We start from the raw sequence: 15078 nt of genomic DNA on the forward strand, positions 1-15078 counted from the left end.
TTCTTATAGTATAATGTACAGAAATTTTATTGGAATATGTAACACTAGGTGATATTACTTTTCCTATCAGAAAATTATGATAATTCTGATTGATAGTTTTGTAACAAAAAGTTACTATCACGTTATCATATTTGAAAATTGCAAAGACATTTTGCAATTTATATTGATGAAGTATTTCTTTATAAATCATTGTGATATCATTTAATCGCATTGATAATTTAATAAATCTGTCGAAAATCAAGTAGAATAAAGAAAAGATGTGATGTGGCGAAACTGAGATACTTCTATCAAGATTGGTAATCCTTGTCTCTCCTGGATTACCCTTCGCAGAAAAGACAAAGACAGCAAGAAGTCTCTCAAAGATTTTGAAACGATGCAATTTTTTATTATGCTTTCTTTCTTTTAGCATTCTCCATATAATTATACAAGGAGTATAATACGATAGAATAAAATCCGACTCTGTAATTTAGCTTTTAAGATTTTTTATAAAATACATCTATGTATACTTTCGTTTTTTACGTACTGTACTTATTTTTGTTATTGTAATATCTTTGTAAAATATTTTGTTTATCCTTTTCTTGTAAATATCAGTACTTTGTATAATTGAATAAAAGTTTATCAATATCGTATCAAATTGCAGGAAACACATGCAATTGATACATATACTACTGATATTGATCGTATAAGAGAAGCTTATGGCTAGTAACATTCTTCTGTAAAACAAATACGTGTTACCAAAATTTTGTGAAATAAAGTATACTGAAAATCTTGTTGAGTTTGACGTTAATTTTTATCCCCCGCGTTTAGTGTTAATATTTCCTTTACTGATTAAAATCAAAGATAAAAATTGAAGTACATTTTATGTACATAACATCAACACAAAATTTCATTCAAGGAGAGATAGGTCTTACAATTGGTGTGGAATAAAGTAGATCCCTACTCTTTGATAGGACTTTGTATTTGTAAAAATCATTACTTATAAACAATACACATTGATGATTTATTTGTACAACAGTAATTATCTGATACATTTTAAAGAAATATTTCATATTCAGTGAAGACTGACAGTAAGTTATTTGCTTCAATGAATACATTTATAAAATAACTGCTTATGCTTACAACTTATATATTACAGTTAAATTTATTATTAAAAGAGTAATGGGTTAAAAATGAAGCTTTTCAAGTTAATAGTACATCAGAAAACTTTTAGCGAAGAGGATTTAATAATTAATCCAAAGGATCACCCTGGTATAAAGACTGGAGATGTTGTTGAAATTTATCACCCAGAAGTTGAATTTAGTCGACTTCTTCTTCAAGTCACGTCCTTCAAGGAGGATTTACAAGGACGTGAAACTATTAGTGTGGAAAACAATGTAGCAACAATGTTCCAATTAAGAACATTTGGAGATGTTTATATGAACGTTGTAAATCCAGATGATGTTGCTTTGGATTCTGTCGAACTTACTTTTAAAGATCAATATTTGGGCCGTAGTGAAATGTGGAGACTCAAAAATAGCTTGGTAGAATATATTTATATTTAAATATTATAAAGTACAATTCAATGATTTATAGTGAATACTTTTGTATCAGGTTAATACTTGTGTATATATGAACAAAAAAATTGAATTTTGTGGAGGCAGTATAAGATGTCAAGTCTATGAAATGTGGTCACAGGGTGACAGAGTTGCTTGTGGTGTTATAACTAATGACACAAAGGTTTACATTTAGATATAATGCAAGAATACATATACAAAACAATATTTTAAAAATATAACTTTTAGGTTGTATTTCGTTCTTCGACGAGCATGGTGTACCTTTTTATTCAAATGAGTTCTGAAATGTGGGATTTTGACATTCATGGTGATTTATATTTTGAAAAAGCTGTCAATGGATTTTTAGCTGACTTGTTTCAAAAATGGAAAAAGAATGGTAGCAATCATGAAGTAACAATAGTTTTATTCTCAAGAACATTTCATAATGCCACTAGTTTGGATGAATTTCCAAACCATATGCGTGAATGTTTACAACATGACTATAGGGGAAGATTTTATGAAGATTTCTACAGAGTAGTAGTACAAAATGAAAGATTTGAAGATTGGAGTAATGTGTTGGTACAATTACGAAAGCTCTTCACTGATTATCAAAAAATTGTATTGGAATATCATCAAAAACCAGGTATTACTATACCAAAAGCAGTGAATTCAACAGCTGCACAAGGCAACTTTTTAGAAGTTTTAAATATGTCTTTAAATGGTAATAATTATTTACATACAATCCAATACATAATAAAATGTATTCTTCTAATACTTTTTTATTATAGTTTTTGAGAAGCATTATTTAGATCGTAGTTTTGATAGAACTGGTCAATTATCAGTGGTAATTACACCTGGTGTAGGTGTATTTGAAGTTGATAGAGAATTAACAAATGTAACAAAACAAAGAATCATTGATAATGGTGTTGGTAGTGATTTAGTGTGTGTTGGAGAACAGCCATTACATGCAGTTCCTTTATTAAAGGTATTAAATAACAGTATAATAATTCTATGTATACATATTAATATTTATATATCATTTCAGTTTCATAACAAAGATACATCTATAAATGCACCTGATGATTATAGTATGCCACATTGGATAAATCTTAGTTTTTATTCAACAAACAAAAAGATTCCTTATTCAACGTTTATACCTCGTATAAAACTTCCTCAGAGAGTATCCAAACAACCAGTAGAAAATGGAAAATTACAATGTAAAAATAAACTTTTACAAGAAGATCCAAGAGAATGCTTACATAATACCTTGTTTGATTATGATGCATATGATGCACAAGTTTTTCAGCTACCTTCAGTCCACACCTCAAGGTAAATTTATTATTGAATACATACATTAGTAAGAATCTAAAACTAAAGATTTGAATTTCAAAATTTTATGTAAGTAGTTTGCAACGGGTTACAACAAGAACCAAAAAGACGAGTGTTGCAAGTATGGAGACATACAATACTGCACACATATTAAAACTAAAAAGAAAGATGTCAGATCCTGACATTCATCATCCACCACCTGAATCACATTCACCTCCAGCTACTACCAGAAGTGCAGCAATTTCTATACCTCATAGAACAGATGATATTGTCACCAGTGAGTCTAATGGAGAAATCAATGGTATATATTTGTAGGAATTTATACATCCCAAACTTAATTTGTAAATCATAAATCTGAGAAAATAATTTTTTATTATGCAGAGTCAAGGACGTCAGTGAAAAGCGATTTAACAGATTCTGAAATATCTCCACCATTTAGACCAGTTGTTGGCAGTGCTGGAAGTCCAACAAATGCAATATCACAACCATCAAGTATTAGACCTAGTAGAGCACTTATCAATCCTTTTGATCCATCCCATGTTACAATTAAACTTACTAGTAATAGACGAAGATGGACACATATTTTTCCCAAAGGTGAATATTATTAACGAAATTGAGATCATATAATTGAATTCAATTAACATTACAGGTCCAACAGGTGTGCTTATACAGCAGCATCATTATCAAGCTGTGCCAACACAAATGTGTTCAGGGTCACATTCTGATGCTACTTCCACTTTAAGTGGATCTCCCATGGAACATAATGATATTTCTAATTCAAATCAGTTTCAAGATCGTTAGTATTTCATATGAAGTTGACGTGCTTTATATTATCATAACACAATCACAGCTATATCTATTTTTTTTTAGATACAAAAGGTAAATCCCAGCGGTTAAATCTTTCACTATCAAGTGGCGATAAGAGTGGACATCCAGTGTCTTCTACCGGAAATAAATCATTGACACTATTGTGGGGTGCTACTGGTGAACAAGAATGGACACCAGCACTTACAACAGGTTTGCATACATTCTGATAAGGACATTAGAGGGAATATTTATAGACTATTTAACTACTGGCAAATAATATATTATAACATATCCAAATAACAATATTAGTCACGTTATTTTTACAAATGATTATAAAATGAGTTTACAGTTTGAAGAAAAGATTTTAATTAATTTTAATTAAGCAAATAATAATTTCTATGATGTCTAAATATTAACTGCATATTATTTATGAAATGTAATGCTTCTTGGCTGTTTTTCACAAACAGTAAAAGCATTGATAATATGTAGGTGTAATATTGCAAATTAATTGATTCATGTGAAAAAAACTTTCACTCATGATTTATACCAAGAAGGATTAATGGATTAAAACATGTATTTTTAAAGAATGAAAATAGCTAGTGTATATTCAGAATATACATATTGTTTCCCATGTAGATTGAATGAAAGTTTGATACACAATCACACAAACATCATGCATAAGAAATATTTTCATTCTTGGACATACTCATATTTATTTTTGAAATTCATTGATCATTTAAATAAATAATATTATTACATTTATTTCCATGCTATGGTTCGTCTTATTGGGATGCAACGCTGGACGCATTGACGCGTGTGTGATGTACAACTATGATGTCACATTAAACAGCAATCATAGGTTAGCGCTATACGTTATTGGGGGTTGATTCGGTTATGGTATACATTTATTTTTAAAGCATTAAATTTAGAGTAACTTTTGTTTTTCACAGTTCTATCTTTTATGATTCTTCAATGCATGTACGTTCTCTATTGCAAATAAGTAATTCTAATTTCAAAATAATCTCTTCGGGTTAAATCTATTAAATAATTAGTAGTATTTGATTTTATACACCTACATAAAGACTTGTTAGTGTTTCTTTTTATTTCTTGTATGAAAAGTTTACATTCTGTAAACAGTTACTTTTATTTTAAATGATTTCATACGTATACACTATAATTCACTTTTTGTGATTCACAAATTCTTCAAACATTTTCTCATCTGCTTTATATACCTTTTACTTTATCGCTTTACTCTAACCACTGTATTTCCTTGTATTGTCAGCTAGAAGTGGTATGTAGTATTTGGTAGAATATCTTACTAATATACAGCAACATAATACTGTGAAAGCTTAATAGTAGTTTCTTCTTTGTGATTCTTAATGCCATAATAATTTACACCAGCAAATATACATGCATATTTATTCAACATTACTTTTGCAAATTACATTACAATGCATGTTTAAATATTTGACCACATTCAATTTCATACACTGGAAACACATAACACTGACATAATCACTTTTCCAATTGGGGTACATAAACTGTATAATACATATTTGCATTATTGAAATGATTTTATAAAAACTTTTTTCACATAGCATACCTATGTATTTTTGTATTAACTGCTACAAATACTTAGACTTAGTATTTACGTAGTAACAGAATTAATAATATACATCAAATGGACTATTTGTTCTTTACTCCTGGTAATTTTGAAATGTATTTAATGTTTTACCTGCCTGTATTTTGTATCATATTTTCTTTTAGGTGTAGATTGGAAGTCCTTGACCATTCCGGCATGTTTGCCAATTACCACAGATTATTTCCCAGATAAAAGGAGTCTCCAAAACGATTATGTTGTATCAGATTATAATCTTCTGCCTGATGATGTTAACACTGATTTTGCACAACAACGGGCTATCTATAAAAAGCCTTTAACAACTGCAGAAGTATTTAAAGAGCTTGTCTCACAACGATTAGCACAGGTATTACATCACAAAACAAATTTATCTTAAAAATAAAAATTGAACTGACAGTTTATTAAATATCTTTTGATAAGGGTTTTCAATTAATTATCCTGCCACAAAATAATAGAAATCAAAGCAATACACCAGGTAGCAATGCTATTCCAGCAATAAGTTCTGTCATGCGTGGCAGGCAAACAGAATCAGAACCTAAAGAAGAATATCTATTAAGCATTGGTAGGATATTTCATAAAATATCTTTGTTTGATAACTGTATAACAGTTACTAGATATCGACCAAGGTAAATAATTATAATACATTCTCTTTCATCACAAGTCAAAGGGATGCAAAAAATATAATATGTGATTCTTGTAGACATCCTTATCCTCCATTTAATATTCATTACCTGTATCGATTTCATGCACCACATCATGACACATATGAAGTTTCTTGGGTGTCTTTTACAACAGAAAAGCTTGAAAATTATAATTGGAATTATTTAGATCATTATATTTGCACTAGAGGTCATACTGATTTTGCTTTGGTAGAGGTAAGATTTAAACTAAATGCAATATACAGAGATATGAACTATTTGTACAGTAGTAATTTATTGAAGTTTATCTCATTTTTGTAGGCACTTAAATATTGGAGATTTCGAGTTTTTCTACTACCCTTACACAATTCAGCAACTCGAAAGTTTTTAGAGGGATCAACAAGATGTGACATATACACACCTCTCACTACTTCCGAACAAGTTTCCTTCATGGACGGGTTTCTACGATTTATCGAATTGTGGCCGAATAAAATACGACGTCCGAATCCGAGCAAAAATTGGGTAATTTTTTTACTAACAACTTTGCCAGGCAATATATAACTAATTTTTCCATTAATGGAAATTTATAAATGGCTATAAGGCGGATGTTTTACACAGGTTGAAAAGCGAAAAAGAAATTTTCTAAATAGAATTATATGCGTGGAATTTAATATTATCCTTTTTGTTTAACCCAAATTTTAAACGATTTTGGTTTAACAATTAAGTTTGTATTATACATATTATGCTATACTATTGCACTGTAGAATTGAATGTCGCATGCCTGATGTACGATGCCTTAATAATGCAATTTATTTCGGTGCTTCGATTAGTTTTGACAATTTATTATTTTATTATCTTATTTAATATCAGACATTGTACATTATTTTTAATTTACGTTATGCAAGATTTTGTATGCAGTGTCACTGCAATATTTGATGTTGTGTGGTACCCTACATATTTGAAACGTAACAGGCAATAACATGAGGGCTAGTTTAAACCGAACAGAGCACGATTCGTCCACAAGCTTCCTTGGTATTTAAATAACCAATGGTTATAATATTTTTGAAATGGCAATGTTATGTAAGAACTAATTTTTCTTACAATGTACAGTCAGTGGCTGACTAGCAACACATACAAGATCAATTTGACAATCAATATACCGGGTGAAATCATTTTTTGTTACTTCTTTTTAAGCGAGACATCTGTAACTGAGTGTGGAGAAACCATGTTCAGTTACAGAAGTTTCACTTCTAACGCAGTCGATATTTTTGTTTGAATAATAATATAAATATTAAAATTTTTTATATATTTCGCTGACGCTGCACACACACATACACACAGATACATAATATATACACATAATTATAGGGAGAAATAGATTAGTGGAGGGGTATTTAGCATGATATGTTTCAGAATCCTTCGACTCTAGGTGGTGTACCACAGAGAGATCCCGCCTCTCACTTGACCAGACGCAGGCACAGCACGAGCCTGATTTTCCTCACTAACCAGGTATATCCTCGCATCCTGTAGCCTCGATACGCTGATCCAGATGTTAATGAAATCATTATCATGTTTAGCCCTCACTCTCTATACATACATCTTGTTTTCTTTATGATTAGGAACAATGTCCAAGTGTCAATACTTTTGTGCCTTTATATACATACAATATTTACATTTTACTCTTCAGTAATGTTTGTCTTTAATCAAATAATTATGTAGAATGTTCAGACAGCTTGTACAACTTATTACACAATGAATGCAGCCATGCTTGACATTTGCCTCGAATGCGCACATGACTTAGCAAGCTTTCGTATAATGCAAAAACGCCGACATTTTATTTATTCCCATTTCTTTTCATGATGTAATAATGCTCTCTAAATATGATGTTAATAATGATGCGATTACAGTCAGACAAACCAGAGATATACTTCTTCATGATCATCAGCTTACTCATGACATTTACAATTACCCATACTCTTCTCATCATGCTTTTCAGACCAGTCTAGTTGGCAATTCTCCCTTCAGGGAGCGACTTGGAAGCAATCGCCTACCAGAGAAACCCAGACCAAGGTTTGAACAAGCTTAGATTGATGATTTCAGCATTGTTGCTTTGTGCAAGTGTGATGGTATTGCTTGCAGCCTATTCATTTTGTGATGGCAGGTCATTGGAGTTTGATGTTTGATGGTTTTTTTCATTTTATTTGTTGTTTCACGCTATACGTATGTTTTATTATTAATGCATAATAATGGAAGACTAAATACTCTACAAATAAACACACATTAAAATTATTCTTTTAACTTAGGTTTGCAGAAATTATGATACAAAATTCTGAACTTGAATAAAAACATATCCTCTAGGCTGTAACTTAAAAATTTAAAGACATTACAAATTTCTGTTTAATAAATTATTCTTTATTTCCAGCAATATACATTTTCTCAACATGATTTAAATATAAACATACATAATTTCTGATAAACTACAAATGTGCATGTTTTATAAGGACAAGACATTAATAGCTACTCTTTATGCTTTGTTTAACGTTTATGTTGCACCATAATAAGCTTAATCTAAAAAAAATTAACTTCCTTAAAAACATTACATGCTTCTATTCTGGTGATGAATATGAAGGTACTTTTAATGCATCCTATTTCTGGAAAGGTGTTCACGAAGTGAAAGAGAACTGTACACATATTGAGAATATCTTTGTACATATACAGGCTATTCTATACTTTTCAGCTGCTTTCATTTTTTCCATCATTTAGTAAATCCAAAATGCAGAGCATTCGTATCATTTATAAGATGCTTTAAAATTTGAAGTTAGAAGAGAATTTGCAAATATGTGATTATAAGCTTGTACGAATGCTCTGTATCATAGAAAATATTGGTAGTGAGTGAGGGAGTGACGGGGTTCTCTGTACAGGAGAGGCATGTAGTGAATACCGCTGCGACTGCCCGCACGTGCCTCGACACTCCTCGTCACGTGCCAAACAGGTTGGTTGCTCCTTTAAATTTTTCCATTCAGCAATAAGCTTAAATATCCGTTATCAGTGACAAAATATGTATGTACATGTTAAAATCCCACTGTTGAAGTAATCGATGCAAAGTTCCAACATTCCAAAGTTTCAAAGCTTCACAGTTCCATCATTCCAAAGTCTTGAAACTTCACAGTTTCATCACAAATTCCAATGTTGTTGAGACTTCTATTTCATCATGATGTACATACATATAAGTTCGAGATATAATTTCAATGATTGTTTGAAACAAATGCAAATGGTACTATGCATATGCAAACAAATTTTGTGGCTTTCCATATTGCAGTCTTAGATATTCTTTAAATTTCCATTCGCTACCTGTTACTTCGCTATGCAGCATTGTAGTAGCTTGAACTTTACGTAATCATTGTTTATCCAACTTTATCAGGTCAGGTTCTAAAGTGATGGACAGAGGTAGGGTCTCACCAGCTAGTGAAGCTGTGTTACCACTCGCACTTGAGCAGCAACAAGATCATTTTGATTCTAACGAAGACAAGTAAATTGAATATCAAATTATATGAAGTTGTTTCAAAGAATCCTGGACTAATTTTAAAACTTCATTCGTAGTGCAAATATGGAACTGACAAAATTGAAAAACACTGCACCAAATAATGAGATTCTAGAGGCTATGAAACATCCACAGACTGGTGTAGGGTTCCTTACACACCATCCATCTCTACCAAGTCAGACATTTGTCAGTGCAGATGCTGTGCAATGGTTAAATAATCATATAGAGGGCGGAGTAACTGTAGAAGGTGCTATTAACATCATGAATGTAAGAATGATTTTCTAGTACATTAAAAAGTGATTGATTACACTGTAATAACATACTTTCATTCAGGGTATGATACAAGACAAATTAATATGCCATGCATCAGGTGATTTTTCCAAACCGTTTATTTTAGGATTTTATTTATATCACATAGTGCAAGATAAAGAGAACCAAAGAGGTAGGATCAAATAGTTTTTATTAACTTTAAACTTATAATTGATTGTTTGGGTTATCTTTAAATAGGAGATTACTTTTCGCCTCTGGGCGATTTACAAAGCTTTGAGAATGAATGGGTGGAAGTCGAAATCAAGGCACCAAAAGGGTGGTGTGAGCCTACTTCATCAGGAACGTTTTCGTCGGTGTCTTCGCCTATGACTATACCTAGCTGTGACACTATTGACGAATCAAATGTACCATCATTTCTTAAGGATGATCTAGACTTAATAAATTGTGAGGATGACAGGGACTGGCAAGGTAATCTTATACTATAAATTATAGTCTATGGCTCACATTTCCAAATTTGCAAGCTTTCTAATTTAGGTTATTTTATTATCTAGCTCCATCATATAAGCATACTCATTTAGACATCGACATAAATAATAGAAGCGACAGAATTGAGTGGGGTCATTTAAGGTACCAATCTATATACAAAGTGGATCATTCATATGAACTTGTAGTGCAATGGGTAGCATCCTCTGGTAGCATAGTTGCTGATCTCGTAAGTATATCACTTTAGAATGTTATAAAATGTTATTTTTGGAAATGCTATTACACTTGGATTTTATTTTGAAAAGATATTCGTATGGCAACGCAAAGCTCAAATGTGTGGAATTCAAATGGTACCCATTCCCAGCGACCTATTAGCACTACCGTTCACTTTGAAGAGCGATCCTCTAAGAGGACCTATTTTTATACCATTAAACACGGAATGTCTGGCTACGAACAAACAGCATCTTTTTGAAGGTTTCTCATTAATTTAACACTAATCATGTTTCAATTTCACAAGATGAAAAGATTGTAATTATTTGTAATTACTTGTAGAATTCCAAGAAGAAACTCACGCACAAAGACTTCACCTACTTCAAGAAGCAATCGTACAACGATTTGGATTTGTTCCTTGTTTAATAGAAAGTACAGAGAACGGTCATCAGTACGTTCACATGACTGGCAATGCATTTATACTCATTCCTTCTACTGCTAACACAAAATCACGTCCACGAAGTGCTACCAATATTGTAAGACGGAATACAGGACAGAAGGGATATCCAATTCATTCTGAACAGCCTAGTCCTCATGAAGCTTATATTACTAGGCATGTTAGCGGAAAAAATAAAGATGATTACGCTAAAGATAAAAGGGTAAGTATTTGTGACTGATTTTAGGAAGCAGTTGGACAAATATTTTTTCTTCGTTTAGATTGGATTTCTTTGGTCATGGAATCATATGGTCAGTCGGAAATGGAAATCATCATCGACCTTGGCTGGTGATGAATTATTTCAGAAAAAACTTATTCAAGATTTTAGACACTTCTGCTCGAACGGGGATAATAGATTGGTACAATTTTGGGAATCTTGTTGGGAAGTAAAAGAAAAATCATGCATGAAAACAACATAAGACGTTTAAATGAAAAATATCATAACAATAAGGTACTGTTTTATAAGCTTGCAATTTAATTGTAATAATCAAGAAATTTAGTTCGCCATAATTAAAGTACCTCGTTTTTTGTAATTAAAAGATCATTTAAAATGTATGAACTTGTGATACGATTATTATTATGATAACGAAGATATGTACAAATTAAAGATATTTTCTAATGCTTGAAAGATATGATGTAAATGAATTTAAAAAGGTAATGTTTGTAATATATATTTCGAGTTTACTTAGTTTGCATAAGGCGTATATTGTTTTTACAAAACTAGTAATAATAAATTTATAATTTTTGTTACAAATACATGTACTTTACGATAAAAAAAAAAAGAAAGAACGAAATTGCATTGAAGTATGTCTGCACATTTACCTGACCGAAAAGTTTTTATCGCGTTATAAACAAAAGCCATTGCATTTGTACACACATAGATATGCAATGTCAACTTTTAAATATATAATTATATTTTAGTCTCAATCCAGAAGGATTTGAGATTCTATTATCATCATTTGTTCACATGTAAAATATCATTATTAATAAGCATTTAATACATTATATTATTAACATTTTAATTCCATTAACGTCTAATATTGTACTTTGAATAACCGAACGGTACATACAGTATTTTATATTCTGCAACTATTTCCATCAAGATATTACGAATTTTCAATCAGAATATTTAAACATCATGTTGAACATCAGAAAAAATTAAATGATTTATATTGAAATTATTAATAAGACAGTTGCTAATTGTTCATTTCTTAATGTAAATATAATTAAGTACATACCTATCTTCTTTAGAAACCTATTCTAGAAGGAGGAGTTGCAAAATATTTCTTGTTTCTCCTCATGAATGTTCGACTGTAACAAACAAAATAAAGTATGATCACTTTAAAATGATGAAGAAAGATTTCACTGTATGAAGAACAACAGTAAAATACAAACCTAGAAGCAAGTGGAGTATTAAAGAAGCCACGAGAAGTGCTACGTTTCAGCAAAGATTCTGTGGACGGGGTATGCCTTAATTCTCCCGTTCTATGAGTACCAATGTTATTTAGGTTTTCAGGATTGACGAAATTCGCCCAGTAATCCGAAGGAATTTTCAATAAATTTTCTACTATCTGTAACGAACAATTTAATATATTAATAATCATTTGCCAAGGAAAAGAAGAAACAGTCATATTGCACTGTTATAATACTTACAGCAGCTTGGTTCCTCGTTTCGGTAAGCAAAGAAGTGGGAGATGGTTCCTGACAACTGTAACCCACCAATGTAGGGCCAAAAACTTTAGCCAGATTGCTTATCGGCATTTTACATTCAGGACTACTTGACACTCTTTGCAAATGTAATATTAGGAAGGCAAGCGTATCTCTGTTGGGTTGAGGTAGTTCTGAAATCGCTTGATACAAAGCTGCATCTGCATCTTGTTTATCAGTAATAGTAGTAGCGCGTACAAAATCTGCCCATAATCCAACAGTAATTAACGGTTCCCGTAATGATCTATAGAAAGCAACAAAAAATGTAAACTATTCCTTTTAAATGTGAGAGCAAACTCTTAGACAAACATACCTGAGGAAATCTTTAAGAGTAGAACATATGGTGGGTATATCAACATCCGAGAGATTTGGAGCTCCTTTACCTTTAAGAAACTTTTCTTTTAGACATTTCACCTCATTTGAACCACCATTTACCCTGTACAATCCTTGTTCACTCATTCCCCTCAATTCTACTTCATTGATACAATGAACAACTAACGAGGGAACCATTGGCGGGATCATAGGTGTATAGTCTGCTATAGTTCCCTAGAAACATGCAGTGTGATAAATCTATTTGTAAAATATGAAAATATAAAATACTTACAGATGTCCCACGTAATGTAGGTGTATTTCCTGTGGGTATACACGGTAGTGGTACTAGGTCTTTACATTCTGTATGAGCTGTAGCTCTACAGTCTTTACATTTTAAAGCTACTTTTCCAAATCGAATTCTGAAATATTATACGTGCAATTGATTAAAATGTAATGAATCATTTAGACAAATATTTATACCTCTTATCACAGGGTGTACAAATCTCTGGTTTAATTACTGTCTTTGCCACAAAACTATGACCTCTTGCAGATTTCGTGTTTAAAGTGTATCCACCTATGTTTGGACTAGGTTTGAAAATTCCTTCAGAATCTGATCCTGAAGTAATATTATCTGCTTTTGGTGCAGAAGGCTGTAATATAAATTTTTCAAATAAAAATTATAGAAGATATATTTTGCGTATATAGAGACTTACCGCAGTATCAATTTGTATTTCATTTGTGTCAACTGGACCCAATTTCGATTTACTGCGATCACCGCTTTTACGTCGTTTACGTGCACTATGTAAAGGACCTTGTGGATCTGTATTTTCATCTCTGGCTACAGCCTCAATGACAGAGGATGCAGTAATATTGCCTTCTTTAGGTACTACTACTGTAGTTGTAGCTACTATTCTATCAGAAGTGTTTAATTCTGCAACTTTTTGTACTGCACTGTGACGTTTCCTTGAAGAATACTCTCCACTGGGTCTGTGCTCTTTCCATTCACGTCTTTTCTGTTGTTGTTGAAGAATTACACTAGCATCTAAGTCATCTTCCGACTTCGAAAAACAACTTAAGTCACTTAAAATAGAGCCAGTGGAGTCCAGCTCCGCTATAGTATTTAATCTGAAACAATAATTTTAGTTAACGCTATCCAAAGCAAAAAATGTTTTTTTACAAAACGAAACTTACTTATCATTTTGTAAGTCCTTAATGTGTATGTTACTATGACGTCCATTCAATGTAGTGTTATTCAAAAATTGTAACTTTTCTCGTGTTTCATCGTTAATGTTCTTTCCACCATCATTGAACAGAAGATCCCTCACCATAGCGATCTGTCTCTCCTGTAAATGTATAAGCATGAAATATATATATGTATTAGAAATAAAATTTATACGTGCTGGTAGACACAACGCCTACCAATGAATTTCTTTGCTCTTCAACGGTTCTTCTCTTTCGCTTTTCTTCATCTAAAAGTCTCCTAGCATGACTTAATTTTCTGTCCAAGTCTGCTGCTTCGTGATGAGCTTTTTCTAATGCAGAATGAAGGCGCTGACATTCTTGTACAGAAGCCAGCCATTTCTGTCTCATTTCCTCTTGATTTATTGCAAACTGTAAGAATTCTGTGTGGAATATAATATACCATTAATACAATATTGAAGTTGTAGTTGTTCAGTAACTAAATACAAGTCATTACTGAATAAAGGAAATATTGTAAAGGGTAAGAAATGTTTGAGATCAAACCTTCTTCACAGGCTCCATTTATGAGGACGTCCGAGCAACGCACCACTTCATCGTGGCTTGCTAATAAAGATAATGAAGCAGTCATTTTGCATATAATACAATATCTGTTTGAATAGAACTGTTAGTATTTTATCGAGTATGAAGTCACGCAACAGGTTTACAACTTTCTTCGGATGTTAGAGTATTTTATCGTTGATACTATCAATTTACTGAACCTCCAGTTACAAACTTAACCGTAATTCGTGCGTAAGACATTTCTACTTTCTATTTTTGTGAATACACAGTGAAAACTGATATTTTAACATATGCACGCAATATCGCGCCACAAATCCGTTGACATCCGCTTTCTCAACTCAACAACCGCTTTTTTT

The 15078-nt window shown here is 31.8% G+C and overlaps 2 protein-coding genes across 8 annotated transcripts; one reads left to right on the forward strand and one right to left on the reverse strand.

The window, feature by feature from the left end:
• Nucleotides 1-570: 570 nt before the first annotated feature.
• On the forward strand, nucleotides 571-11369 carry Iml1 (GATOR complex protein Iml1). 7 transcript variants are annotated; one of them, XM_012285074.2, is made up of 25 exons: nucleotides 571-1067; nucleotides 1136-1520; nucleotides 1591-1716; nucleotides 1782-2253; nucleotides 2321-2517; nucleotides 2578-2861; nucleotides 2936-3162; nucleotides 3243-3455; nucleotides 3511-3657; nucleotides 3732-3878; nucleotides 4519-4527; nucleotides 5436-5653; nucleotides 5728-5933; nucleotides 6008-6182; nucleotides 6267-6467; nucleotides 7359-7454; nucleotides 7942-8015; nucleotides 9367-9474; nucleotides 9546-9753; nucleotides 9820-9928; nucleotides 9994-10224; nucleotides 10308-10468; nucleotides 10545-10713; nucleotides 10792-11108; nucleotides 11167-11369. In XM_012285074.2, exons 2-25 carry the CDS (start codon nucleotides 1170-1172, stop codon nucleotides 11362-11364), a joined length of 4644 nt encoding a protein of 1547 aa, XP_012140464.2. In that variant the 5' UTR covers nucleotides 571-1067; nucleotides 1136-1169; the 3' UTR covers nucleotides 11365-11369. The 7 variants fall into 7 exon arrangements, with proteins under 7 accessions (XP_012140464.2, XP_012140465.2, XP_076389055.1 ...); XM_012285075.2 differs by lacking the exon at nucleotides 7942-8015 and adding an exon at nucleotides 8867-8937; XM_076532940.1 differs by having other exon boundaries at nucleotides 572-1067; nucleotides 2939-3162.
• Nucleotides 11370-11600: 231 nt separating this feature from the next.
• Nucleotides 11601-15078, reverse strand: tum (Rac GTPase activating protein tumbleweed). The gene is made up of 10 exons (XM_003703134.3): nucleotides 14708-15078; nucleotides 14384-14586; nucleotides 14156-14307; nucleotides 13678-14089; nucleotides 13445-13614; nucleotides 13257-13383; nucleotides 12966-13198; nucleotides 12599-12896; nucleotides 12341-12516; nucleotides 11601-12256 (listed from the first exon to the last, which is right to left on the reverse strand). Exons 1-10 carry the CDS (start codon nucleotides 14790-14792, stop codon nucleotides 12193-12195), a joined length of 1920 nt encoding a protein of 639 aa, XP_003703182.1. The 5' UTR covers nucleotides 14793-15078; the 3' UTR covers nucleotides 11601-12192.

Source organism: Megachile rotundata, chromosome 6 (genome assembly GCF_050947335.1).
Source record: "Megachile rotundata isolate GNS110a chromosome 6, iyMegRotu1, whole genome shotgun sequence".
NCBI lineage: Eukaryota > Metazoa > Arthropoda > Insecta > Hymenoptera > Megachilidae > Megachile > Megachile rotundata.

Bases quoted from the DNA above. Each gene is read 5' to 3' on its own strand.
- Iml1 (XM_012285074.2), top strand. From the start codon at position 1,170: ATGAAGCTTTTCAAGTTAATAGTACATCAGAAAACTTTTAGCGAAGAG. The intron at 6,183-6,266 runs GTAAGATTTAAA...TCATTTTTGTAG, and splicing joins CTGATTTTGCTTTGGTAGAG to GCACTTAAATATTGGAGATT. The intron at 6,468-7,358 runs GTAATTTTTTTA...GATATGTTTCAG, and splicing joins CGAATCCGAGCAAAAATTGG to AATCCTTCGACTCTAGGTGG.
- tum (XM_003703134.3), bottom strand. From the start codon at position 14,792: ATGACTGCTTCATTATCTTTATTAGCAAGCCACGATGAAGTGGTGCGT. The intron at 14,090-14,155 runs GTAAGTTTCGTT...TTATTGTTTCAG, and splicing joins AAGGACTTACAAAATGATAA to ATTAAATACTATAGCGGAGC. The intron at 12,517-12,598 runs GTAAGTATTATA...TGTTCGTTACAG, and splicing joins AAACGAGGAACCAAGCTGCT to ATAGTAGAAAATTTATTGAA.